The sequence below is a fragment of the Volvox carteri genome (genome assembly GCF_000143455.1).
Source record: "Volvox carteri f. nagariensis unplaced genomic scaffold VOLCAscaffold_24, whole genome shotgun sequence".
Taxonomy (NCBI): Eukaryota; Viridiplantae; Chlorophyta; class Chlorophyceae; order Chlamydomonadales; family Volvocaceae; genus Volvox; species Volvox carteri.
This window is the reverse complement of record NW_003307567.1, coordinates 1,227,407-1,253,669: the sequence shown is the minus strand read 5'-3', so window position 1 is coordinate 1,253,669 and position 26,263 is coordinate 1,227,407. Positions and strand designations below refer to the sequence as shown.

The window sequence follows — 26,263 nt, the reverse complement described above, 5'->3', positions numbered from 1 at the left end:
AAGTAGTGACTGCAGAGCTCTTCTACTACTCAGCTAGGCAGGCTTAAGATCTTTTCAGACGTAGAATTTCGAGGCCAGCACTGTTAATCGAGCTTAGAAAGAGGTGATGGGTAGCGAAGTGGCCGGTAGGAGCGAAACTAGTGCAGTCGGTGGACGTATGAGGAATCATACCAAAGCATCGCTATACATAGTGGTGCCTATGCTTAACTACAAAATCTACTGATAATGCCGAGTGTAACTCTATTCGCGTTTCTCTGCCCCCCATTGGACCCGCCCTGGAGCGCAAAGTTGCCCAAGGCCTCGTCGCGCCCTCAGCAACTTCCTCTTCTGCAGCGCGTTGGTCTGTAGACAAGCCGGCAAAAATGTCGGACAAGACCTGCACCATCCGCACTCGCAAGTTTATGACCAACAGGCTGCTGCAGCGGCGGCAATTTGTGAGTCGGTAGAGGTTCCGGCAAGTTTTACTCCAAAAAAACTGTAGCTTATGTGGGATTAATTGTTGCAGATTATTGACGTCCTGCACCCTGGCCGGCCGAACGTCTCCAAGGTGAGCCGACGTGCATGCTGTGGAGGAGCGGCGCCAAAAGCAGACCTTCTCCCTCTGCGTGCATGCTTTTATCCCTTCTTTTTTATCAGGCTGAGCTTAAGGAAAAGCTGACATCTATGTACGATGTCAAGGACAGCCAGTGCGTTTTCCTGTTCGGCTTCCGCACCCAGGTGTGACATTTCGGAAGCCGATGGCCTGATGATAGATGTTCTTTGTCAGCGACAGCCTTTGGGATTGCGACGGGAAGGGAATGCGGGCGGCGGCGGCATACCTAGGGAATCGTACCCTGTTCCCTTACGCGCACAATAATGCACTGCTTTCTGCAGTTTGGTGGTGGCAAGTCCACGGGCTTTGGCCTTATCTATGACGACCTGAAGGCGGCCAAGCAGTTTGAGCCCAAGTACCGCCTCATCAGGGTAAGCGTATCGACCGTGACTTCGCTATGCACATGTTTAACAGCTGTTACAGGTACATCATGATCGCGGCATGTGGGACTCAGGGAGCTGTGGTCCTGGTATCACAGCGAGCCAACGGAGTACCACCTGCAGACACAGTCTTTGGGGGCAACTCAGTAAACCAGATGCAGAGCACTTGGGCGGGAGGAGGGGTGCAACTGATTGTGGCCTGGGGAGCGAGCTGGGAACAGAGGAGACGACGACAGCGACCAACTTTGGCGCTACAAGCAGCAGCGGCCACACCGGATAGACCAGCCTGTGTTCCTTTTACATCAGTGGCTCTGTACACAGCAGGGCCAGCGGTGTCGGACTTGTTTGTTTGGTAGCGAGGATGCAAGCCCGGCCGTCTCTTCTAGGCGATGCGTATCAACAGGGAAATGAAACAGCAGCATGGACGGGTCAATGTATAGACAGCACAGCACAGCTGCATCGCAAGTACTTTCTACAGTTGCTATGCGAAAACATAGGGACTCTCTTGCTCCATGTCAGCAAGGCTTGTTTCTGAACCAGCGGGCATTTGTGATGAACGCAACGCCGGTGGGGGACATGCTTGCTCCATTGTGCAGCAGGGAATGTTTTGTCGTCGGGTCTCCAAAGCGTTTCGCCCGAGTGGACAATTAACCGCGACTGGCCGGCAATTCGTGCCGAATGCTGCTGGTTCCTTAGGGGAGTGGTGTAGCGAGTGCCATATAGTATCACCAAAATAGCCCGCAAGGATTGTGCGCCCTGACTTGTGTCCTATGCTACCGCGCTGCTTTGAAATCCCAGAATGGCCTGGAGAAGAAGGTGGACAAGTCGCGCAAGCAGATGAAGGAGCGGCGGAAGCGTGCCAAGAAGGTCCGCGGTGCCAAGAAGAACGCTAGCGGTGAGTCTGATGGGAATCACCTGGCTTGGCGCGTCCCTGTGTTGAGTGCGTGGCTCAATGGACGCATGGCTCAAGCAAATGCGGTAGCGGAGCCGTCCCGGATGGAGGTGTATGAGGCTCGTGAATGTCCCCATGTGTCATTATGCTCCATTTTGGTTCTCATGTTCCGGCTTTTTCGTTGTCCTGGCTGCATTCCAAATTCTATAGCAAAGGCCCCATAGTGCAGGCTTATGGATGGGTGGTGTGTATCATGTCTTTTCTACTGCCTTCCGCTAACTTGTCTCGCTGATACCCTTGTCCTTTTTTTTGCAGGCAAGAAGTAAATGGTGGTTTCTTGATTTGTCGCTGTGGTGTAACGTCCATGTCTCAGAAATTGTCTCGTGTTCCAAATCCAAAGCACAAAGCACGATGTGGGTCGGTTTAATTTACTAGACTCAGTTGGGCAATCCTGATTTCGTCGACCCGGCAGTCTGCAATGCGGCTTTTATATTAGGCATAGGGGCTGGGAGCGTTCTTTTTATGTCACGCTCATTGCGCTGACGGCACAATTCAACCATCGCGGTTGCTCCAAGAGTATTACAGACATATAGCTGACGGATTCAACCCGACACACTTTGGAAAACACATATGGAAACCATCACTACAGCGGAATTACTCCTTGTAAAAGTTTAATTGACAAGGGCAAAACAGAGCCACAGACAGTTCATTTTGTGTGCAGCGGTCGGACGGGGAATGGCGTCACCTTCGTGCCGAGTACTGCTTTCCATGCCACAGTTCCTGGCGGTTTGGACCCGATGGAAAGCCCTACGGGGTCTGTGCTTATGCCCCCTCGACGGGCTGTTGCTTAGATGGCAGAGGCAAGGTTACCCTTTACCAGCACCAGGTTTTTAGTATGGCGGGTCCTTAGTTTCGTTTGCGCAAAGTTCGGCACCTGGCTTCGCAGCTTCAGAGTTTCCTGCAAGGAAGCCTTCGGATGGTATAAATGTGTTCTGCTATAGAGTGTAGACTTGTAGGGCCGACAAGCCAACTGCCAGCGTGTCAAGTGCTCCGTGCTTACCACCCACTATGTCAATGTTCGTTGACAGATGCAACCGTGCTAACCACGCCTGAAGGTGCCAGAATATAATGATTGCAATCATTCAAGAGCCTTTTTATTATTAACTTAACACTCAGTTCGAAAATCTCAGCATAGGTCCCCGCTTTGCTGGAAATGCTTACACTAAACGCCGCACGTGTGGCGCCTCTGCGCGCGGATAGGGCTTTCCTGACGGTAACTCCTCAGAAATTGTGTAAACAGCGTATTACACGTCTCCAAACGGCGCTTTCGGACGCTGTGTCCGAAAGCGTCGGCGCGGACGTTACGGGAACAGCAGCAAGCATGGATGGGCCCGCTGTTGAGGCCAAAGTACCTTGGTATAAAAAGCCCTGCGGTAAGATTGCTCTGACCACGCTTCATGAGCTTCGTGTAATAATACTAGATGAATGAACGTAAGTTTATTCCTGTGGGAGCATTTCAGTAGTTTTTATGCGGCATAAAGTCTATGGTATAACACCTGGGTGGGGTAGAGCTTGCTGTTTTATACGTCAACGGTCCGCTTTGGCGACCTTTCGCGAGCCTTGGCGCTTTACAGTTGGGGCCACCCAATTGAACGGTTTTCACGCGGTTCAATATCAGTTGCTTTCCTGAGAGGGGTATCACAGAAATGCACCACGTGCTTGATGGCTAGGTTTCTCACGCAGACTTTCCTTGTTCTGGCAGCCTTCAAGGAACTGGCAAACGTAGAAGATCTGCAAGCTGCCGTCTCGGCGGAAAATAGTGGAGGTCGCATGTCGGTGGTCGACTTCTATGCAGGTGTGGTTTCCAAAGACTAGGGTATCGTTGGCTACGCGATGCTGCGCCCGCAACCGGCTGGGTTTTCTGCATCCCCAACCATCGGCACAGTGTGGTGGCCCTGGGCCTATTCACCGATGATTAGAAGGCTGAAAGTGCCGTGGCAGTTTAGCGTGTTGGCGAGAACGACTTAGGAATTGGCGGCCGGACCACATTCCACTTGTGGGGCTGGATGGAGCGTATAAGTGCCTGGGCTCACGTGCGGACCTGGTGGGATTTGTTGCTTTCTTCCATGTCCCTCGCCCCCTCATTTGCCTTCCAGGTTGGTGCGCCTGCTGCAAGAGCTCCTTTCCTGCCTTGTGCCGCATTCCAAACAACGAGTTGCTTTCTCGACACTTTAATTTTTACAAAGCAAACATCGAGGTGGGAGGGTTTGGCTGCTCCATTCCGGGTTAACATGTTAGGTCACGGGCTAGGAAGCGCGAGGCTCATGAGCCCTCCATGCGTGCAGTTTCGGGGTTCATGGCAATTTGGGTTCTGTGCAGCGAGGAGTCCTTAAACATTCCTTTTGTGTCTATAAGGTTTTGCGGCCCAGCCAGAGGTTGCTACAGTTGTCCCCGCCCCTCCCACATTTTGGGACCGCTTTACGTTCACGCCTGGTCTGTGTCGGATAACCCCTTTGCTCATCCGTTACCCTGTGTTGCATGTATGTCCCATCCGTGAATGTCCGAATACCAATTTCAGGAGGGCGACTTTGCTTCTTTTATTAAGAAGAAGGGCGTTCGGGGCATCCCGTACGTGCTCGTTTTCAATAGCGACGGCACGGACTTAATTGGCATGGGTGCATCGTTTAAGAAGATGGAGGTCCTTCGCCGAAACTTGGACTTTATCGCGCGGGCGGAGACGAAGTCCTTTGTCCTAGACCCGAACGGACTTATCACGAACCGATGAACGAGAATGCATGACTTAAATTTCTAAGTGCGGTACTTCGGGAGCTTACATTAATGAATTGTACTAAGCTTGGCTGTCTCGCGAAGAATTGGTTGCTACCCCGTTGGCTTCTTCGTTCAAGTGGTATTACCCCTCAGGGCACTACAGTTCTGATCGGGACATTTGCTGTCTGAACCTGGAACTGCTGAAGTGAAGCAAGGCAAGGATCGCATCCCTCGTTTTGTTGCGGTGTGCGTGTGTGTGTCTCTCTCTCTCTCATATGTGCAGTATGATACAGGTGTGAATGCTGTGCGGGCAGGTCATGGCCGTGTGGCAGTGTGGACTGCCTGGCCAATAGTCCAGTGGGACGGAGGACGAGCACGACTCTGAACGCCAGGAGTCCCCGGTCTGTGGCCCGTGCACGGCAGTGGACCTTGCGAGTGCACATAAGTAGGGTCGGTGGACAAGAGCCATTGCGCGGAGAATGGGGGAGAGCCTCTGCAGTTGGGCAGTTGCAGGTGCTGGGTGGGAGACGGCTGCAGCTTTTGCCGTCTCGTGCAGCTCTGGATTAGTTGCATGTCTGTTGGTATTATTCTGGAGTTGGCGATCGTGATCTTTTTCTTTTACCCGCCCTTCTTTTTGCATTGAAGAATATTCCTTCGCCGTGAGTGTGCGGCCCTACAGTGCTGGACGGTGTGATTTGTGCGTGTGGCTTCTCACGCGTTCCCCGCTTCCCTTGGCAAGACTCCCCCTTCGCCCAGGTGGCTCTGGAACAGGATTTAGGCCTCTTGTACTCGGAGCGTGGCCTGTGGGTAATGAGGACGCCGGCCTACACGCCGGCAGTCCAGACCGAAATGTACTGTATGTATGTTGTTACAGGGTGTGTTGTATGTAGGCCCGAACGCGTGAATTGATGCACGGTTGCACATGTTTACGCATTTGAAGCGTTGATGAAGGAAAAGCGTGTGAAGCACAGCCTCAGAGCCCCGAATGGTGAGATGTTCAACTTTTGCAGAATTTGTCGGGTCATTTTTCCCTGAGCGCTTCCATCGGCGCAGCTGCGGGTACCTTCACGGTGCTCGGTTAAGCTGCCAATGTGAGCGACGAAGACTTGTAGTTCGGTGAAGAATTGTTTAATAATGGCGACGAAACCAGGGGAACTGGTGTGGAGCGGGGTGTGTGGCACGAATGTGTTGGCTGCTGCTGCAAACGGAATAAGTACTCAAAACTTACAAGGCTCAATGAGAGGAGCCGAAATAAAGGGATTGGACGAAGATTATTAAACCCCAATTGCCGTCGTCTCATCTTTGTTGTGCCAAGATTACGAGGCATGACGTGTCCACACATTATTATTGACTGATCTCTTCTCCCCGCCTACCTCCCTGTGGTTCCCTCTACTAAGACCCTTTTATAGACGAGTGAGTCAGCAGGTCTGTGGATCGTCGGCTCGTTATGGTTTTCTGTATCTTCCTGTCGGGTGTTGTACTCAACCAGCCACCATGTAACAAACGTTCAGTGAATGAAAGTGGTTCTAATCATTGCTGGCCATTTGCACCAGAGGATGCACCAGAATGAAAAGATTTGGGAAAGATGGCAGATCTGTCTCCATCCCTCCAGGATTTTGATAGGCGGTGTTGGCCAGCCATCCTTTCCAGTGTCCCTTTCCAGGCCCTCCGAGAAAGTGCATGCTTTCACTATAACCTGGCAATGTAAACAGCGCGAATTTACGGCTTTATGTATTGTGAAGACCTCTCATCCTCATTACACCTGCACGACATCACAAGACCTGATCGCTCTGAACCTCTCCCGCAGCAGTCTCCCGCGTCTCACGTAGCCACAACCCATAGCAATCCTGCAACCTTCTATAACTACACACATATATAAGGCATGATGATTGGGCAGTTTCCGCAATAGGGCAAAAGCCGCACTGCAACTCACAGCACTGGAAAGCCCGGAGCAGAGCCCCTGCCACAGGGCACGAACCACGCACAAAGCACAAGACCGATGGTACCAACCTTCCCTGGAGGCACAGCTAACTAACCCAATGCAACAAAGCCCTCCACGGGGCCCCCTCGCTCCTCCCCCTGCAGGGAAATCAGATGCGCTGACTTGGCTGAGCCATTCCTCGCTACGTGCGATGGCCAACCCACTTGGCCGCAGTCCTCAACGGCCACACAAAGACCCGCCGCTGTCGTCCCGCGTGTATTACAAGCCCAAAACGGTGTGTGCACCTGGAGATAGAGCGGACAGGTTTGTGAACACTCACCTCATTCCATGTGGCCCCAACGAATCAATGAGCACTGCCGCCGTTGCTCTCGACGATCTCGTCCCACTATACGGTCCCTCTCTTGCCACCCTTCAGAGCCTAAAAACCCAACCCTCTGTGGCGCAGGCAACTAGGCTCGCTCTCCCTCCTCTCTCAGCTACTCTCTTTTTTCCTATTACATGCATAAAATAGTGCTGCTCTTAAAGTTGTACCCCAAGCAATGGATCCCACGAATCAGACCAGCAACACTTCGACCTCCTTAATTCGCGTTATCCCTTCGCCCCGGCCGCAGGCTCCACCACTCGCCCGGACGGCTCCGCCAGTCGCCCGGCCGCAGGCTCCACCACTCGCCCGGACGGCTCCGCCAGTCGCCCGGCCGCAGGCTCCACCACTCGCCCAGCCCCGAGGCACAATCACATAAACAAGTACAAAAATCAACAACACGTCCCAGGGAGCTGGCCGCTGTTGCACGCATGTCCCGCGCCGGCCACCAAGGACAGCCCCAAACTCCGCGAGTCAAAGCCAAAGCCAGGGGAAACGTTCGAATAAGCCTCCCAGCGCTGCCTCCACCGTCAGGGCCTTCGCCGACGGCTGAAGCCTCCCTTGCTGCTGGACCAGCATCGTACCTGGCACAGAACTCATCCAAGGCACCGCTCAGGTTACCGGGCTTTTCCGAAGCCCCGGAAAAAGCCTCTTAACGACAATCCTGAGGGCATGGGCACAGGACGCAGCCCTCGGCCTCGCCCCGTCGCCGCCGACATGCACCATCAATTCCAACCATTCCTCCCGCACCCTACCTCCCGCGAACCTGAGGAAGCCTTCTCTTCACCTCCAAACCCTCTTGAGCCATCAGCCGGATGCTGTTGCCTACCCCATTTCTAATACCCTCTCCACAACAGCCCTATCACTGCCGCTGCCTATCACGCTCATCTGGTGCTGTGCTGTCAAACCATCGTCCTCCTGTCCCTCAATTTGCATGTCCAGCCAGGTGCCCCATATAGACACAGATCCAACACCACCAGCAGCTTGACATCACTACCACCCGTGAGGAGTAACGACTCGTTACGTATGCGCGTTTAGGTGTCATACATGTCCTCATCACCAGGCGTAGGCCGCCTCACAGAGTCCAAGGAAGGCACACCGACGGGCTGCTCATCGTAGTAATAGTCGTCGTACTCGTCGTCGCCTGACGATCTTGACGCCATCGTCACGCCACCAGCACCAGCGCCGGCAGCAGCGCTGGCGCCGGCGGCGGCTCCGCCGTCCTCCAGAGATCGGATACGTGCTGCCCGCTGCGCCGCCAGCCTCCGCGCTTCCGTGCGCCGCAGCCGCAGTTGCTCCAATTGTAGCCACTGCTGTGCCTCTGGCGCCGCCGGACGTCGCCCGTCGCCGGCCTGTCCCGTGGGCTGCGGCTTAGCGCCTCGCACCGTCGGTGCCCAGCCGAGCTGCTGCTTGCGCGCTCGCGCCGCTGCCACCAGCGCCTTCTGCTCGCTGCTGCGCGTCGCCTCGATGAACGCCCGCCACGCCTCACTGCCCCAGTAGCCCTGCTGCTTCATGCGCGTGAGCTCCTTCACGGCGGCCACGTGGCGAGCCAGGTTCGCCGCCATCTCCCGCTCGCCCATGGCGCGAAGCACCTGGGAGCGCTCCGTCATGACCGCCGCGTTGAAGGGTCCGGCGATGGCTTGTGCGGCCCGCACCAGCCGCAGGGCCTCAGAGTAACGCCCTTCCAGCCGCTCCACCTGACATGTCCCACCAGCCGTTCCAGTAGGGAGGGGTAAAGAGAGAGAGAGGGAGAGAGAGAGACGGAGAGAGAGAGACGGAGAGAGAGAAAAAAAATGATGGGAGAACAAATGGTGGACGAACCAAATAGTTGAGTGGGGCGCCGGGACAAGCATGGGTGGTCGTCCACAGCCATAGCCACAATCCCACCGACCGCTCAACATAACCCGTAACCCACATCGCAATTGACAAAAACGCACATACTAGCTACATATTACTTCACACACGCCCGACGCAACGGCCCCCGTACCTTGGCCAGCGTGACCAGCAACGGGGTGGATCTAGGGTGGGCTTCCAGGCCGCCCTCCAGCAGCGCCCTGGCGAGGCTGATGTTACCCAGATCCGCCTCCAGGGAAGCCCAATCAGCGCGGTTGTGCACACCCATCACGGGCGATAGCGGGTCAATTCGCAAGGCCCTGTCGTACAGCTCGGCAGCCTCGCGGTACGACCCCTCTTCAGCCTCGAAGCGCGCGTAGAGCTGCGAAGAGGAGAGAGAGAATGGAGAGAGAGCGCGGGAGAGACACACACAGAGGACACAACGAATTGGTTTCGGTTGGTTGATGTTGCGCAAGCAAAGAGGAGAAGCGTAGAAGGTATGGAGATCGGGTAGTCCGGAAGGGAAGCACGCAGGCAGCAAAACTGTAGAGCTGCGAAGAGGCGAGAGAATGGAGAGGGAAAGGGGAACACGCAGGCAGCAAAACCCGCAGCAAATGTAACCTTTCGCAATGCTGCCAAAACAATATGGCATCTACATGATGTGCGTATTACACCGTGGGTTATGTTGCGCTCTTCCAGGGGTATAACGAGCCAGGGGTATTACGAACACGCGCGCCCTGAGGGAGCCAAAGAGCTGTCGTCCATTTCTCTCGTCAACCCCGCGAGGTCTCCCACACAGCCGTGCAGCGACAGATAGATTCCTACACTCCAACTGTATCGCAACGGCCATCGCCGCTTCCTTTCCCGCTCTCACGTTGAGGATCTTGGTGTTGAGGGGGTACATGTCCAGAGCCCGTTCGTACAGCAGCCTCGCCTTTAGTCGATCCCCCAGCGCCGCTTCCACCCGCGGCCACACCAGGAAGAGCTGCTTGTCTGTGCGGTCCAGAGCATACGCGCGCTGGCAGTAGCTCTTGGCCAGCTCTGAATCAGACGGGAGGAGAAAACAAGAACAAACATGCGACGCCATTCCATGGAAGGAGTGGAAAAAAGGGGTGAGCGGGTGGCTGCGGATGGCTGCGGGCAGTCTGGATGAATGCAGGCGTTCGACTCGTTTAACGCTCGGATGATGAGGAGCTACCATTGCGGACCAGTTGCCATTCCTAGCATCCGCCGTGGTAAGGGAAGGGGAGAAAACAGAGGCCTGCAAAGGCATCGAATCCCCTTACCTCACTCGGCTCCCCATACTCCCTCCCCCCTCACACACACTCCCTCCTCGTGCGGAAGCAACCCACCCCCCACACGGTCCCACCACCTCAAGCTTGGTATAGGTGTTAAGACTCCTGTTCCCACATTCCAGCTTTTCCAGGGGGAGGTTACTCCAGGGGAGCTATATCCCCCGCCCACCCTAGGGATTTTCTTCCCTTTTTCCTGTTTCCCGATTTGAAAAATCGGGGCCTCACTTGGAGCCTGGACCTCACTTGCAGCCTGCCTATCATTTACCTAGGTTGCCCCCTTCAAGCTCCACGCCAGCCGCCAGGACGTACAACGCCACGTCGGCGGGGCACTTGCGCAGTGCCTCCGCCGCCACGATACGGGCGTTACGAACATTCATCGCGTCAAGCTCGCGGGACGCCCAGAAATGCAGGATGGCGGCGCCGCCGCCGCCGCCGACGCCGTCGGGATGCCGCGCCGCCTCGTCGACAGCGGCACGGAACAGGTGGCGTGCGCTGCCGTACATCCGCAGCCGCCATTCGTGCTTGCCCCAGTTCCCAAGTGCCTGGACAAGAAGCCAGTTGTGTCGCGTCGCCGATGCCGATGTCGTGGCCGCCGTCGCCTGCGGTGGCAGCGCTGCTGCCGCCGTGCCCGTTCCATAGGCATCAGCGGCGCCGTCATCTACGGCCATCACCGCGCCCGCAGCGGGAGCGACGGTGGCACCCAAAGACGCAATGCGACGGCCACGGCCCCGCGCGACGGCCCGCTGCGCCACTGCCTGCAGCGCTGCCGGCGGAGGCGGGATGATTTCCATTCGCCGCGCTGCATCTACGGCGGCCCGGAACAGCAAACGTGCCTTGGCCTGCCAGGCAGGCCTCTCCATGCGTGCCGCTGTCTGGGCCCAGATCAACCATACCGCCGCGTCTCCCGGGTTCGATGCCGCAAGCCGCCGCAGCGCTGCTTCTGCGCGAACCGGATCGCGGCGCGATAAATTTGACAGCTCGGCCATGTCAGGCGTCGTCGAAGACGTCGACGATATCGTGTACGGCAACTCATCGGAGGATGCTTCGCCACTATCAGTGGGAAAGCCAGCTGCGTCGGCTCGCACGAGAGCAGCAGCATTGGCCGCATTGACATTGGCCGGCTCACTGACATTGGCCGCTCCCACGGCTGCAGCGGCCATTGTGTCGTCGTCGCAGAGGCGCTGCAGGGCCTCCTGTACGGCAGACGGCGTTCCCTGGAGCGCTTCTACGCGGAAACAAAAGGCCCTGTGGCCAAACCACACCTCGTCCCCAGGCATCAACGCCACTCCTGGATCGCCCACGTTCAGGGGTTTACCGTTGACGTACATTAGACAGTTTTCCGTACGCTTACGAGTGATGCGACTGATGTTGAACAGCTGCAGTGAAACTTCATTGTACGATGATCGATCCACGACGTACTCTAGACGCATTGCGAGCTTATCGCCCGCCGCCGTGACGTAATCCGACAGTACGGCTTCCGTACCGGGAAAGACCCGTGGGTCATTCGAAATGACAATGGGCCCTGACTCCGGCACTGCCAGTCCGCCCTTCAGCACCGCCCCCGACAAGTCCCGCAGCGGAAATTCCCCTATTGCAACTAGGTGTACGGCAATATACGACTGCTGCGGCCCCGCTGCGCTGCTCCGGAAGTGCCATCCCGGACTGGCCGGGCCGCCGCCGCCACCCATGCTGCTGCTACTGCTGCCGCTGATGGCTGCACCAGGAGATGCCGTACCAGAGATTTCAGAGGCGCGTTCTGCCCCAGGCTCAAGCTCTGGTTCTGTGATGGGGTTACGAGATGGGCGCTGTAGCAATGACGCCGTGGGACGAATGACAGCTCCGGCAGTAGCCCCACTCGCTTCGCTGGCGGAGACACTATCGCCGGGGGCGACGTCAGGTCCCGCCAGGTACTCCGTCACAGTCCCATCGTACTGCTGCAATCCCAGTTTCAATAAAGCATCCAACCCTTCCACTGCAGGTGTTGCTGGCGTGTCCGTGTCCTGTCCCGAAGCTCTAGCTGATGCGTCTCCGACATCAGGGGCGCTGCTATTGCCGCTGCCGCCCACCACCGGCCTCGCCTCCGTCTCCCAGCGCGAAACGCTACTGCCGTTGGCATGCCCAGCGACGCTACTGCTGTTTCTCCTGCCATTCGCGCGACCCGCAGGCGGCCTACCTTGCCATTGGCTTTGCTGCTGCAGCGGCGCTTGTACTATGCCGACTGCCGTTTCCGCTTCCGACTGCTGCAATAGCAGGGACTGCGCCTCTTCCGGAAGCTCCCCGAGGATAACGAGATCCGGATTTGGATCCAAATCCAGGTCTGTACCCGTCGCCGCTCCCCTGGCTCCGCTGCGGCTGCTACTACTAGTACTGCTGTTACCGCTCCCCGTGGCTATGTTACAGTTACCGTTGCTCCCCCCGGCACTAAAGCCCTCTTCAAGGGCCCCAACATCGTCATCATTAGCCTCTGACTTGTACTCTAACCCTTCTGGAGAAGAAGAGGAGGAGGAAGGTGACGATGACCGTCTACGGGAAGATGCGGTGGACAAGGCCGTCCGCGTGACGGAACTGCAGAACACCACAGCCGGCTGCGGCTGCAGCTGCGGCTGCATGCGCAGCTGCTGCTGTTGCGACGCTTCCGAGATACCCAGACGCTGCAGCATGAGGCCGTAGAAGCTGCGGCACCGCGGCGATAGCGTCTGCCCCTGCTGCGCTCCCCACACCGCCGCCAGCGCCACCGCGGGGCGACTGCAGTTGTCCAGGCACCAGCCCACAAGCTCACTAGGGTCGCACGAATGCGGGCACGAAAGCAAGGGGCGGGAGGATGCGGAAGGTGGATGCGGTGGAGGATGCGACAGGGAGCTGTCTCAGTGGCTATGCAGGAGCACATGTGTGCATTGCGTTGAAGAGGATCACGCGGGAGACAGAGCACTCATGAAACACAGAGCCATCTCCTGCCCTTGCCTGTCCCATGCCCAGTGTTGCACCTCCCTGCCACTACAGGGTGGTATCGTCGTTTCGAACCCATCCAAACCCGTTCAGGACCATCGTAAGCCATCCAGACTCAAGCCGGCAGATCAAGCGAATTTCAAACCAAACCAAAACGATGCGGTTAACGCACTTGATAGAAGCACTGGTGTCGCTGGAAGCCCTCTGAACCAGGAGGGCCTCACGGAGCAGATGTGCCACACCGCGATCCACCCAGCCGTCCAGATCCGCTACGGAGAGCCACTGCCAGGTGAGCGATGGGAGGAGAGCTGCGGCCGCTTCCAAGTCCGTGCAGGAGATCTGACCCAAGATTGCATTCCCCTTGGGGAACGCTTCGGCGCCTTCATGGGCTTGCGTGGAGGGCAGCTCGCGGCCAACTTGGGAGTCGGTGCACCTGAGTTGGACTGTTCGCAGCAGTTTGGAGGCTGCGTCATCCGACTGCTTTCTCTGCACTTCTGTTAACGGAGCTGACAGCAGGGACTGAATCAGCCCGCTGGCAGTGCTCCGCGCTGATTGCGATGTGCAAGCCGACCAGCAAGCCGCTTCAGAGGAGGCGCCGCCAGCCTACAGGTCAGTGATAATGTTCAGATGTTTCTAGACGTCGGAAAAAAGGGTGCTAACAGATCCTGGACAAGCAGTATGGACGATCTCCGCCGCTGGCAAGCGCACCTTCTGCGGTGCCGCCGACCAGCTGATAGACGAATCAGAGGTTGATGTGACTACTGTTTCGCATTCCGTAGAAGGCGTTGGGTTAACCCCCAGATATCGATGCGACCTACGCCGACCACGACCGTGTGCTCGTGCTGCCGTTGCCCGGTGTGATGCCCGCCGGTGTGATGAGCAACGCTCGAGGGATAGGTGTGAAGGGGCTCTTAGCGGCCCCATCGGCCAGCCCCGAACTGCAAGCTCCCTCAATTCAACAGCATTTCAAGGCATCACAACAAACGTTTTGGACTGAAGGTAAGGGTAGATTCCCATTATTTGCTGAGAGATATCCAGCTCGGGGCTTTCGCGAGGATTTGAGTTTTGCGATGAGTGCTCTAACTACAAAAGAAGGCGACCTAAGAAGACAGTGAAAGACAGTAGTATGTACACGATGTTGGCTATGCAGCCTGTGAGTTGCAAACGGTTGAAGAGGACGCCACTCGTTGCTTGCTTGGCTGGGATCTGTGTGTGGCGGAGAAGATCGGGTAATGAAGTTCCACGTACCCGATGCCTATCGCGTACAGCTTACAACATACTTCAGAATTATCATACAGTTTTACGTCTTCAAATACGTTAATTTAGTCGTGCATGAACCTCTAACGCCGTTCCATGCGTCCACTCAAAGCGAAGACCTTATAAGCCGCAGGGTGAATGTTTGTCCTTTACTTTGATGGGTATGAATTGTGTGAACACATTATCTTAAAAAGGAACGGTATATCGTAAGCACAATTTGAGCAGCTGTCCTCGTTCTAGAAAAAGGGACCCAAATTTCGCAAAAGCATACTGAGTTAAACATCTGGCAGTGACCACAATATGCAGTCTCATTACTAGAGTGGAATGGGACTTCGGCAAAGCCCCCTCAGCCCTGAAGACCTTATGAACAACGGGACGTGTGGCTCCCAGCGCCCATATTTGCATCAATCAGGTTGCAGATCACATCCCCAGATATGTTTCAATGAATAATTTCTTTTTGTTGTAACAGGGTGTTGTTGCGGGAAGGCGGCAAGCACATGGGTTTGGAACGGAGGAGGATGGCAACAGAGGACGCGAATTGTTCCCACATGGCGATATCATCCCGGTGTATACCTTTGCCAAACGCGCCGGGCGTACCTAGGTCATTCTTGTCATTAAGTTGACAACTCGACATGGCCCTTACCGTACCGACAGCATCGTTTCGGCTTTTCCACTCCACTCCATCTCCACTGAGTCTCTCGTTCATTCCCACCTTCGATCCCACCCTACAGCCCGCACATTTGAAGTTGCCGCTTGAAAAAACTCACGTCTTATGAAGCTGATCCCCTGGGGGGTCAACTTCTCGCACCTCACAATATTCAATGCGCGAGTTGGAAGCCTACTGATTATCCGACCCGCGCTGCCGCGGTATTCCTTATCATTCCCCTCAACCCCCCCCCCGTTCGGACTACTTGGGGCGCATTGAATGGATAAACGAACAAACCTTCAAAGAGGCAACGCACAATCCAACTTTCGTAGTATGGGAAAAGGAAAACACAGCGCAGTCAGTCCTCTGCGAAAACAGCGGGGATGATCTTCCACCCATTTGGGCCCTCATGCACCAGTTCAGGAGGAGTCCAGCCCAACAGCAGCAGTCCTAAACAGGCACCCCAACCTGAGTCCCGGTAACTGTTAGACCGCTGCAGGACGAGATGAAGCCGGCTGAGCCTACCAGCAATGCGAATGGAGTTACTTTGTTCGGGTTTCTTGTGTTTCTTGTGTCAGCTGTCGACCACGTCAGGATTCGCGAGATGTTTCTCGGTTATCGTCTGATTATAATAACAATGAATTCGTGGACGTAACCCTATGCCTTTCCTATGCATCTTAACGGGCATAAAATCTGTACACTCCCCAGCGGAATTGCTGGCCCCTAATGGGGCTTCTGATATCTGAATCCATGGCAACCGACGTGTCAAGGAAGGGTGCATCTCGGCGCACTGACATGCAGAGGCGGTGAGGGTGTTGGGGCTCATGCAGATGACAGGGAGGGGCAGCAGCGGGGTAGCAGCTTGTTTGCATTTTGTGGTCTGCACCACCCTAGTGTGTGGGCGTGCGTCCCTTGCATCCAGGCGTCCGCATGTCTGTTGCGCAACCCCTACGTCCTAATACCACAATGGAAAACTGAAACTTATCAAAGGTTTGGAAGATGTCGACAGGTTTTGCGTCTGTCGCGACTCACGAGCTAGCCACACGTCGCCAGTCGCGACCTTTCGAGAGCGCCGTACAAACTGGATTGGATCTAACCAACGATTGCCGACACCTTTTGGTACTCAGTAGTCAGCAGTCAGTATTCACCCCTCTGGGCGTGCAGACAATATTGCGCTCTCTAGATGCTGCGACCCGGCGGTTTCGCATAGTAACCTTCATGGAAAGTAGTAAATGAACAGGTTATGAACAGGTTTCCCTGCCTTAGAGAGGCTGCTATTAATTTAAATCTACATTAACCGGGTTACATACCAAGTAAACCAACCAACGGGTATAGTGTATAGAAACCAAGCTCCTTTCAAATGGCCGACCATGACGAAGAAACGGTTGGGCCACCACGGCCCCCTGAAGGGGCTGTAGAGGATCAAAATGGCGACCAGGAGCAGGATGTCGGCCCGGCGCCCCCAAAGCCAAAAAAGCGCAAGGTCAGAGTTCCACCGCCGAATCCCGGATGGACTTGGTGCTCGTATCCAAAGCCGAGCCGTTTGGGCAAATTAGAGACGTTAACGCTGTTTCGGGTGATAAGCAATGCTGATGTTCGGGTGACCACGCCGACGCAGATCTTGGAGTTTGAGCAGCAGTACCTGGATGCGCTGCCCTCGGCCGCTATGTATGAACGCAGTTATATGCATCGGGACACGGTCAACAATGTCGCGGTGAGCTGCTGAGGTTACCACAGCAGGAGTCCCGCACGGTGGCCTAGCGCGTAACGGGGGTTTCCTGACGTGGATGGAACCTGCCCTTGCCTGTGTATCTGGGCCCAGAAACGAATGCTGCGATGCATGAATGTTGGAACTGATGCAAAGAACGTTAACAACGTATGAGAGGGGCTGTGCTGGCCTTGTCGCGGAGGCTTGTGCCTGGGGCACAAGGGTCATAGGTAGTTGGCTCATGTCCGAGGCGGAAAGCTTTGTTTAGGGAGGAGGAACTGTAAAGGAAGGATCGCAGATTACGGAATGGGCAATCAGTGCGAGCAGGGAGAGAGAGGCGGACCAACGGAAGGAGTCAGCACCGGTGTGCCTGCCTCTCTGGTGCGCTTCTCTCTCCACCGCACACCGGTGTTCCCTGGGCAACCTCGCCGCCTTTGCTTGTGCTGCTGCTCGTGTTGTTGCCTGCAGGTGACCTCAACCGACTTCATCATAACAACTAGCATTGATGGCTACCTAAAGTTCTGGAAGAAGCAGACCCGGGGTATCGAGTTCGTGAAACAGTACCGGGCGCACGTGGGGGCAGTGGATGGTGGGTGCGGTCTGACTTTCTGAGGGATGTGGCTGTTGGAGAGGGACGTGCGGGCTTGCGGGTTCCGGAGGGGTGTGCTTTTCCTGTTGGGTTGCAGAGGGGGAGGGCATAATGGGAGAAGGGGGCAGGGTTGGGTCGAGTTGGGCGGGAAGGGTAGAGATAGAGATAGAAGCTGGGCGGACTGGAGTGTTTCGGTCGATGCATCTGCCGGATATTACCTGCTAACCTGGACCTGCCCAGACGTGGTCGGACCCTGCCCGCAGGCCTCGCTCGATGCCCCGCGCTTTATCAAGAAGCACAGGGCTACATGCCCTCCGCCTGCCCCCGCTTCTGCACACAACCGCTCCCCGGTACAGATTTCCCATCCCGCGCCGTCCCCTCCAGCTCTCTCTCTTTCTCTCTCTTTTCTCTCTCTCTCTCTCTCTCTCTCTCTTTCTCTCTCTTTCTCTCACACCGGAACTGCGGACCCGGTCCTCGCGCGCCGCTTTCCCCTCCTCGCCGCTGCCCGAACCAGGACTGGCTGTGAGCTGGGACGGCACGTTGTGTATGACGCTCTCCCGGGATCGCACGGTCAAGGTGAGCAGGGGTCGGGCTGGAGTTGGGGTCGGGGTTGGCGGGCGTGGGGTGCAGCGGAGTGGATGGGGAGGAACGTGTGGAGGACGGAGCGGAGCGAAGTGACGGTGGTGGTTGCTGGGGGCTGTGGGGAATAAGGAAAGGAGCTTGACCGCACGGGTGGCGCCCCGGGAGCCGAGCCGGACTGAAGTGATCCTTCTAAGGCTTATTGCCTTACATGGGAGGTCCGATCCTGCCGCGGGTCCCGCGCTCGCTCTCCCTCTCCCTCACACCGCGCTTGCCCTGGCAGCAGCTTCACTCGTTCGTGGTTCGTCTTTCCCCTTCACACCACGTCAGATTTTCGACGTCCTCAACTTCGACCTGATCGTGATGCTGCGGCTTTCATTTACACCGGGATGTGCGGCGTGGATTTACAAGGTGAGTGGGTGGGTGGGGGTTGGGTGGGTGAGTGGGTGGGTGGGTGGGTGAGTGGGTGGGTGGGTGGGTGGGTGGGTGGGTGGGTGAGGGCACGGGTTACTCGGGTGAGTGCGTGGCTGGGGTGGTGCCGACGGCGCGCGTTTGGCCATCCTTTCCTTTTACTGAAAAACTTTAGCCTTTCCCCACCACCTTCCTCTTACGTCCTGTTGCCCGTTTGGCCGTTCGCATGTTTCCCGACTCCCCCCCCCCGTCCTCCCCCTTTGCCTCCGGTCTCCCGTGTTGCTCCTATCCATTCGGCTTGCCTTGCCTTTTGCAGCGTCTTTACTAACGGCCAATGACTGTTAGCCGTGTCTGCTAGGTCCCAGTGAGATAGCGTCTCACCAACGGGTTACGAGCCCCTTTTGCTTCAACCCATTTTCATCCGCCTTTTCCCTTTTGCTTCAACCCATTTCCTTTTTCACGTTTTCCGGTTCAGCTATGGTTTTATTCCTTCGGCCCCCCGCTCCGCCCTGAAACCAGCCCCACCCGCACCCGCATCCCCACCCCGCAGAAAGGCGAGGCTAAGGCCCGACTGGCCATTTCAGACCTCAACTCGGGCCGCATACACGTGTTCGATGCGCGTAGTGGCAGCGACTCCGCGGAGGCGGTCGTGGAGGTCCGAATGGGGTGTGGGGGGGGGGAGGGGGAAAGGGGGAAGAAGGGAGGGGGGCGCTCGTGGGGCTGAGGGGGGAAGAGAGTAGTGATGGTGGTTGGTTGTGTGTGGGGGGGGGGCGGATTGTGGTGGTGATGGCGGCAGGGCTGTCACTTGCGGGTTGTTATGGCGGTGGTGTCTCGAAGCCGTAGCCTATTGGGCTTCAGATCCCTTTCCGGTGCAACTGACTACCCGGGGTGCTAACCAACGGGCGCTGGTTAAATCCCTGCTTGGACAAACCTTGCTCTCTCTTCTTCTACATCTGATATGCATTGGGTATTATTATAGTTGTTATTATTATCATTGTTATTATTATTGTTGTTTTTGTTATTATTATTACTATTATTACTATTATTATTATTATTGTTATTATTGTTATTATTGTTATGCGTGTTAATCCTTTCCTCCTCTCCTCCATGCCGTGCGATTAGCGACCCTCCTCCTCCTCCTCCCACCCCCCTTCCTCTTGTTGCGTCAGCAGGTCCACCGCGCCCCGGTGACCTCCATGCGCTACAACGCGCCCATGGACACAGTCATATCCACCGATAGCAAGGGTAAGGACATGACCTGCAACACGACATGACCTGACCCAAGGGTCAGACGTGATTGTTGACGACTTAACAGCACCCACCCACGGGTCGCCACGACTTACCCGCAATTCCAGCAAGTCACAAAGGTCGTTTGGGCAAAAAAGGAAGCCCCTTATCGGCCCCTCCTCGTCTCCGCCCCGACTTCTGCCACCGGTGCACCTTCTCGCGTCCTCCTAGCTGTCAGCGGAGCTCCTTTCCCGTCCTAGCTGTCAGCGGAGCTCCTTTCCCGTCCTAGCTGTCAGCGGAGCTCCTTTCCCGTCCTAGCTGTCAGCGGAGCTCCTTTCCCGTCCTAGCTGTCAGCGGAGCTCCTTTCCCGTCCTAGCTGTCAGCGGAGCTCCTTTCCCGTCCTAGCTGTCAGCGGAGCTCCTTTCCCGTCCTAGCTGTCAGCGGAGCTCCTTTCCCGTCCTAGCTGTCAGCGGAGCTCCTTTCCCGTCCTAGCTGTCAGCGGAGCTCCTTTCCCGTCCTAGCTGTCAGCGGAGCTCCTTTCCCGTCCTAGCTGTCAGCGGAGCTCCTTTCCCGTCCTAGCTGTCAGCGGAGCTCCTTTCCCGTCCTAGCGGAAGCGGAGTTTGGCGGCATCCACCCACCTTCCCTTCTCCTTGTCTTCTGTCTGACCCTCTTCCCTCCCGTCTGACCCTGGTCAGTTCTGCGTCTGGTACACTCTTGCCCTGGCAGCACCTTCACTCGTTCACGTGGTTCGTCTTTCCCTCCCGCCCGCCTCTCCTCCTCCCAGATCTCTGATATCTGCTCCATTCGCCAGTGGTTCGTCTTACCCACCCCCTCCCCCTCGTGCTCCTCTCTTCCGGCCCCTCTTTTCCGGCCCCTCTTTTCCGGCCCCTCTCTTCCGGCCCCTCTTTTCCGGCCCCTCTTTTCCGGCCCCTCTTTTCCGGCCCCTCTTTTCCGGCCTACCGCAGGCATGATCGAGTACTGGTGCGGTACCAGCTACGGTCACCCCGAGGGCGGCCGCGTGGCTTGGAGCAGCAAACTGGACACGGACCTGTTCGACCTGGCCAAGGCCAAGGCAACAGCACTGTCTCTAGAGGTGATGACGGGGGGGGGGGGAAGCGCCGGGCCATACATGCGTATGTTGTTGGTGCTGTTGGTGTTACAGAATGGGAGGCTTTGTATTTGCGTATGTGTATGGATGAGTTGAGGGGGTATGTTTGGTGGTGGTGAACATGTGAACATTGCGGGTTGATTGAGACAAACCATGTGTGTGTGTATGTGTGTGCGCATGCGCGTGCGCGCGCGTGTGTACATGTGTGTTTAAAAACGATTTGTGTGTTTGTAGGTGTGTATGTATGTGTGTGGTGTCGTTTGTGTCGTTTGCGGGAACCTGCGGGGTATGGGATATGTGTGGACACGGACGTCGCGGCAGGAGCACACACACACACATACACACACACATGAAAGCCGGGAGGGTGCACTTCTCTGTGAGCGAAGAAGTTCACCCTAAATCTGCACATGGAGCGTACACGGAAGGGGGGGATCTTTCAGGTAGCTAGCGCCGAGTAGCTGTTTGCCGGAAGGCGGAGTGAAAGGGCTGTCGAGGGTGTGTGTGGAGGGGGGGAAGGTAAACGGGGGACAGCCCCAGAAACGTCAAGGGGGGAAGGAAGGGAGAGGAAGCTACGGCGTGTTTTCAAATGGTTACGGACATATTGGAGCTGTAATACGACACTGTACGACATTGCATGCAGGTGAGCCCCGACGGGCAGCAGTTCTCTACGGTGTGCTCGGACCGGCGTGTGCGTGTGTTCAAGTTTGGTACGGCAAAGCTACGGCGCGTGTACGACGAGTCGCCGGATGCGGCCAACGAGGTGCAGCGGAACGGTGGCGAGATATTCCAGGTGAGTGGGTTTAGGGGGGTTGGCATTCATAGGTGGGGAGGGGGGGGAGGGGGAGGGGAGGGGAGGGGAGGGGGAGGGGAGGGGGAGGGGGAGGGGAGGGGGAGGGGGAGGGGAGGGGGAGGGGAGGGGGAGGCTGGGATTCATAGGCGAGCGTTATATGATCTACCGTCGACGTGTTTGGAAAGGGGATGGATGAGAGTGATCCAGGAAGCTTGCTTGCTGCTGGGGCTTACCCGGAAAGCTCTTGGCGGGTTGTTGATATGTAGGGCGGTTAACCTCAAGTACACACATACTCACATAACCTCCCCTTTCCCCTGGCGGTCTCCCTTTCCGCAATCCTCTTCCCTCCCCTTCCCTCCCCTCCCTGCATCATCTGGTACACTCTTGCCCTGGCAGCAGCTTCACTCGTTCATGGTTCGTCTTTCCCCTCCCCGCATCATTTATCTTCCCCTGGACTACCCGTATATCTTTGATATCTGCTCCATTCGCCAGTGGTTCGTCTTTACCCCCTCCCTCCCCAACCCCTCAGCTGGCGCTTTGAACTTTGAACGCGTCAGCATCGGTTGAGTAGCTTTGCATGTCGCATGTCGCTGATCACGATCAGCCAACTCTCCAACCCGTCCCCTACCGGTCACAATCCATCAGTCCGTCAGTCAGCGCGCACGGCCCCGTACATTCCCCTCCTCCCGTCCCTCAGCTGTCGACGTCTTTGTCCTCTCCCCGCTCCTACTCACTGTGTATGCGTACCCCGGCCCATCCCCCCGCGTTCCCCGCGCTCTTCACTGCCACATCAGCTTGAGGACATTGACTTTGGTCGACGCATGGCAGTGGAGCGTGAGCTGGCTGCCTCCGCAGAGGAGACCCGTGGGTTACCAAACGCCGTGTTTGACGAGTCCGGGAACTTCCTGTTGTACGCCACCCTGCTCGGTATCAAGGTGGTCAATCTGGTCACCAACAAAGTAGTACGGATACTGGGTGAGGATACTGACTGTTGAAGGGCCTGGGAGGAAGGGATATCAGGGTCGAAACACACACCGGGCCGCATACATACATACATACATACATACATACATACATACATACATACATACATACATACATACATACATACATACCGACTTGTGCTGTGTGCTCCCGACCCTTGTGCTGTGTTTCGGCTTCGGCCCCCGGCTCTCGCGGCCCACAGTGTAATCTAAGCCATACATACATACATACATACATACATACATACATACATACATACATACATACGTACATACATACATACACAAACTGGTGTCCTATCTGGTAATAGTAGTTGTAGTTATAGCTGTTATAACAGTGGAGCCTTTACGGCCTGTGTGCAACGCAACGCCCTAGCGAGCGCCAATGGCACCTGCTGGGCCCATCCTCTACTTCGACTGCTAGGGCTGGCTAGGATCATTCAACTTTTTTATTCAACCAGGCGTCACGGGTGTCACTTGATGATCCCTGAGGGCGCGCTTTGAAAGAAAACGACAAACCGGGCTGGATTCCGCAACGAACTTGCGCAACTGAGGTGCAACCGACCTGCAGCCGATTCGTATGTATGTATGTACGTTTGTATGCATGTATGTGCGTGCTACAGCACCTTGCGGAGCTGAAAGGCGTAACAGCGAGGGCCCATACATACATACATACATACCTGGAGCCCTGAGGGGGCCCCCAGGCACCCGCTTCCCAACTGACACGCGACCCATCCGGCCCTCCCCGGCCCCCGGGCAGGCAAGGTGGAAAACACGGAGCGCTTCCTCACACTGGCCTTATACCAGGTAGGGTGCGGTGGGGGTTAGGGGTAGGGGTGCGGAGGTTAGGCGCGCCAAGGGTGTTCAGGCTTCTGAATGCTCTTTTACCTTTCCCTTCTCTTTTACCCCATCCCCTCCTTCCCCATCCCTCCCCTCCCTCTCCTGGACTAGCCGTCTCTCATTGGTATATCTGCTCCATTCGCCAGTGTTTCGCCTTACCCTCCCTCTCCTCCTCCTCCTCTGCTGCTGCTGCTGCTGCTGCTGCTGCTTCATTTGCTGGTTGTTGCTTTGGTAGGGTGTTCCCCGCGGCAAGGGCTCAGGCGGCACTCGGCTCCGAGGTCTTCCCACTGCCGAGCAAGTGGACAAGCTGCTTGGCGGGTCGGACCCCCTGCTGGTCGTGTGTGCCTTCAGGAAGCAGCGCTTCTACGTCTTCTCGTGAGCGAGAGGCCCTCGTGAAGAATTAGGGGGGTGGGGGGAAAATAGGGGCCGCTTGTTGGTTTTGTGTGTCCACGGTCAGGTTGCATGCCTGAAACCTGCGACCAGTCGCCACCACCTTCCTCCTCCTTCCTAACAACCACCTCCCGACCTCCTCGGCTTCGGCTTCGGCGTCTTTCACCCTTTCACGTCCTCAGTCTCTCGGCCCCGCCTTTGCGTCTCCCCCTCCCCCTCCCTTCGTGGTTCGTCCTTCCCCCCTTCCCCCTCCCCTTCCCCCTCCCAACCCCCCCAGTCAGCACGAGCCCACCGAGCCCGAGGACCCCACGCAGCCGGGTCGGGACGTGTTCAATGAGAAACCCGCTCTGGATGACCTCATAGTGGCGGAAGGTGGGAGGGAGGGAGGGAGGGAGTGGCAAGAGGGAGGTGGAAGGGGTTTTGCATGGGTCACCGGTTTATTGATAGGTAGACTAGGGTCCCCTATGAGGGTGACGGCATGACCGCGGTATATATATTATTCCACTCCCTTCCTCTCCCCTCGTCCCGCTCTCCCCTCGTTCCCCCAATACCCGTTTCTCCTATCTATTCCCCAATCTGCGCAACCAGGAGCACACGTTGGTGGGATTGATATACTGTGTTCATGTTTTTTTCCGTGTGACTCTGGCTGTGTCTGTAGGCGGTGCGCCCGTCCCCGGTCACTCTCTTCCCCACGGCGCGCGCCTGCACAGCACCCGCGGCGACATCACCGTCAAGCTCTTCCCGGACGAGTGTCCGCGGACGGTGGAGAACTTCACCACACACGCTCGTAACGGCTACTACGACGGAGTCCTATTCCACCGCATCATCAAGGGCTTTATGATCCAGACCGGGGATCCGCTCGGTGGGTGGGTTTGGAGTACGGAATGTGTGCATGGGGTGGGGGAGACAGAGAGGGGGTTGGGGAGTGGCTGTGTGGAATGTGTTTGGAGGTGAGCTACGGTATGGGGCTCCCTGAAGATGCCTCGCTGCTGTTGTGGTTGCTGCTGCTGCGGCGGCGGCGACGGCGACGGCGACGGCGGCGGCGGTGGCGGTGTCAACAGTGGGACGAACAGCATCGGCAACCCAGTGCCAATGCTGTTTGTTGGTTTGTCTGTCCGCTTACCGGCCTGTGCATAATGTCTTCCTTGGTTCCTTTTTGTCCATCCCCCGATTGTAAAGTTCACCCAGGGGACCCAGGGGACTGTATGTATGTGTGTGTGTGTGTCGATGTGTTTTGTTCGCAGGTGACGGCACGGGTGGGGAGTCCATTTGGGGGGGAGAGTTCGAGGACGAGTTCCATAAGGCCCTCCGACATGACCGGCCCGGTATTCTGTCCATGGCCAATGCCGGACCCAACACCAACGGCAGCCAGTAAGTGGAGGTCATAGTGATGTTGATGTTGATGTTGATGGTGGGCTGGTTAGTGTTTTTGGGGGGGGGGCCAAGGAAAAACAGAAGCGCCGGAAGGCTGGATGGAGCTGGGAAATGGGTGGAAACACATACACACACGTTTCCCCGGTCCCGACCCCTCTCACGTGGAGTGCCCATTACCTCATACCGCCTTCTTTTTCATTCCAGCGCACCTCTCTGGTTGGGTTGAGCGTTGTGTGGTTGTGTTGCTGCTGGCTCCCCGCACGATTTCCCGCCTGCTTTATTAAGTCCTGACCCTCCCACGCCTCACCTCACATCAAACCCCCCCCCGGGTCTCCTCACCTCCACCGCCACCTCCTGCACCCTTTTTGTTCTGTCCAGGTTTTTCATCACCACGGTACCCACTCCCTGGCTCGACAACAAGCACACCGTCTTTGGTCGGGTGGTGCGCGGGATGGACGTCGTCACAGCCATCGAACGAGTGCGCTGCAACAAGGATGACAAGCCGTTCGACGACATCAAGATTCTCAACATCACCGTACTTGACACAGTGGACGAGACAGGCGGCGTGTAAAGCATATCTACTACGTGGGGTACGGTAATTGTAGGACGTACGGCACTGTAGTTGGTACCGCGTGTAGTACGGTGCATTCCACGGGTGAAGTACGGCGTATTCCACGCAGTATTCCACGGGTGGCAGTTATAGTTCTAATGATACAGGTTGGGCAATTGATGACGTCGAAGGACTCTTATTGTTTTGAATGGCTTCATGGGCTGATATGCTGGGTATGCAGGTGGGTTTGTATGCTTCGGTTAAAAACTGTGTGCGTGTGGGGCGTGTATGTGTGTGCATGTGTATTGTGTGCGGTGTGTGGGTGCGCCATGGAATTCATTCGTGTGCGCGTGTGCAAGCGCCTGGGTGATAAGAGGGAGTTGTGGAAACAACCCCCTTTTTGGAGGCTATCGAAATCTGCGCATGAATGACGGTTTAACGTTTGTTGGAGGTATACGGCCCCAATGGGAGGTGCATAAGGGGAGGGTGATAACAGTTGATGCTGGTGCAGGTGACATGTGCGCCAACGACACGGCGCACTTTGTAGACACGACGGCTGCGTCGTAAGTGGAACTGGAAGCCATGTTGCTGATGACACCGATGTTTTATGATAACCGAGTTGAAGCGGTCTGCGCGAAGAGGTAGCCGCGGCGGGGGCGAACTGCAGTCGCTCTCGATCCGTCGTGCTCCGGGCCCCCTGTTCCTGCCGACTGGCTACCCTGGCTATCCAAGGCCATTAGGGCTCTAGAATTTTCACGCCACATCAGATATGTAATACAGCAGCTTTGCATTTGGTGCTTT

General features: G+C 56.5%; 4 protein-coding genes across 4 annotated transcripts; 3 read left to right on the top strand and 1 right to left on the bottom strand.

Moving 5' to 3' along the window:
• Positions 1–331: 331 nt before the first annotated feature.
• Positions 332–2,088, top strand: rps24 (component of cytosolic 80S ribosome and 40S small subunit; the record flags this gene model as incomplete). The annotated part of the gene is made up of 5 exons (XM_002951583.1): positions 332–434; positions 506–547; positions 637–717; positions 874–963; positions 1,771–2,088. Exons 1-5 carry the CDS (start codon positions 363–365, stop codon positions 2,086–2,088), a joined length of 603 nt encoding a protein of 200 aa, XP_002951629.1. The 5' UTR covers positions 332–362.
• A 1,404-nt stretch (positions 2,089–3,492) lies between these two features.
• Positions 3,493–4,893, top strand: trx1 (thioredoxin). The gene is made up of 3 exons (XM_002951582.1): positions 3,493–3,719; positions 4,021–4,121; positions 4,443–4,893. Exons 1-3 carry the CDS (start codon positions 3,587–3,589, stop codon positions 4,647–4,649), a joined length of 441 nt encoding a protein of 146 aa, XP_002951628.1. The 5' UTR covers positions 3,493–3,586; the 3' UTR covers positions 4,650–4,893.
• A 3,077-nt stretch (positions 4,894–7,970) lies between these two features.
• Positions 7,971–14,924, bottom strand: VOLCADRAFT_92153 (uncharacterized protein; the record flags this gene model as incomplete). The annotated part of the gene is made up of 7 exons (XM_002951502.1): positions 7,971–8,633; positions 8,924–9,151; positions 9,644–9,810; positions 10,330–12,842; positions 13,183–13,613; positions 13,719–13,740; positions 14,911–14,924. The coding sequence occupies 7 exons, from the start codon at positions 14,922–14,924 to the stop codon at positions 7,971–7,973; spliced, it is 4,038 nt and encodes a 1,345-aa protein (XP_002951548.1).
• A 1,349-nt stretch (positions 14,925–16,273) lies between these two features.
• Positions 16,274–25,483, top strand: VOLCADRAFT_61491 (uncharacterized protein; the record flags this gene model as incomplete). Its single annotated transcript, XM_002951581.1, has 15 exons — positions 16,274–16,627; positions 17,090–17,210; positions 17,725–17,786; positions 18,120–18,200; positions 18,751–18,855; positions 19,373–19,445; positions 20,393–20,520; positions 21,176–21,325; positions 22,120–22,300; positions 23,069–23,115; positions 23,402–23,523; positions 23,816–23,910; positions 24,197–24,400; positions 24,783–24,909; positions 25,291–25,483. The coding sequence occupies 15 exons, from the start codon at positions 16,274–16,276 to the stop codon at positions 25,481–25,483; spliced, it is 2,043 nt and encodes a 680-aa protein (XP_002951627.1).
• Between the last annotated feature and the right edge of the window lie 780 nt (positions 25,484–26,263).

Excerpts from the sequence above, each read along its gene's own strand:
- trx1 (XM_002951582.1), top strand. The coding sequence starts at position 3,587 with ATGGCTAGGTTTCTCACGCAGACTTTCCTTGTTCTGGCAGCCTTCAAG. Across the intron at positions 3,720-4,020 it reads GGTGGTCGACTTCTATGCAG|GTTGGTGCGCCTGCTGCAAG; the intron begins GTGTGGTTTCCA and ends TTTGCCTTCCAG. Across the intron at positions 4,122-4,442 it reads TTTACAAAGCAAACATCGAG|GAGGGCGACTTTGCTTCTTT; the intron begins GTGGGAGGGTTT and ends TACCAATTTCAG.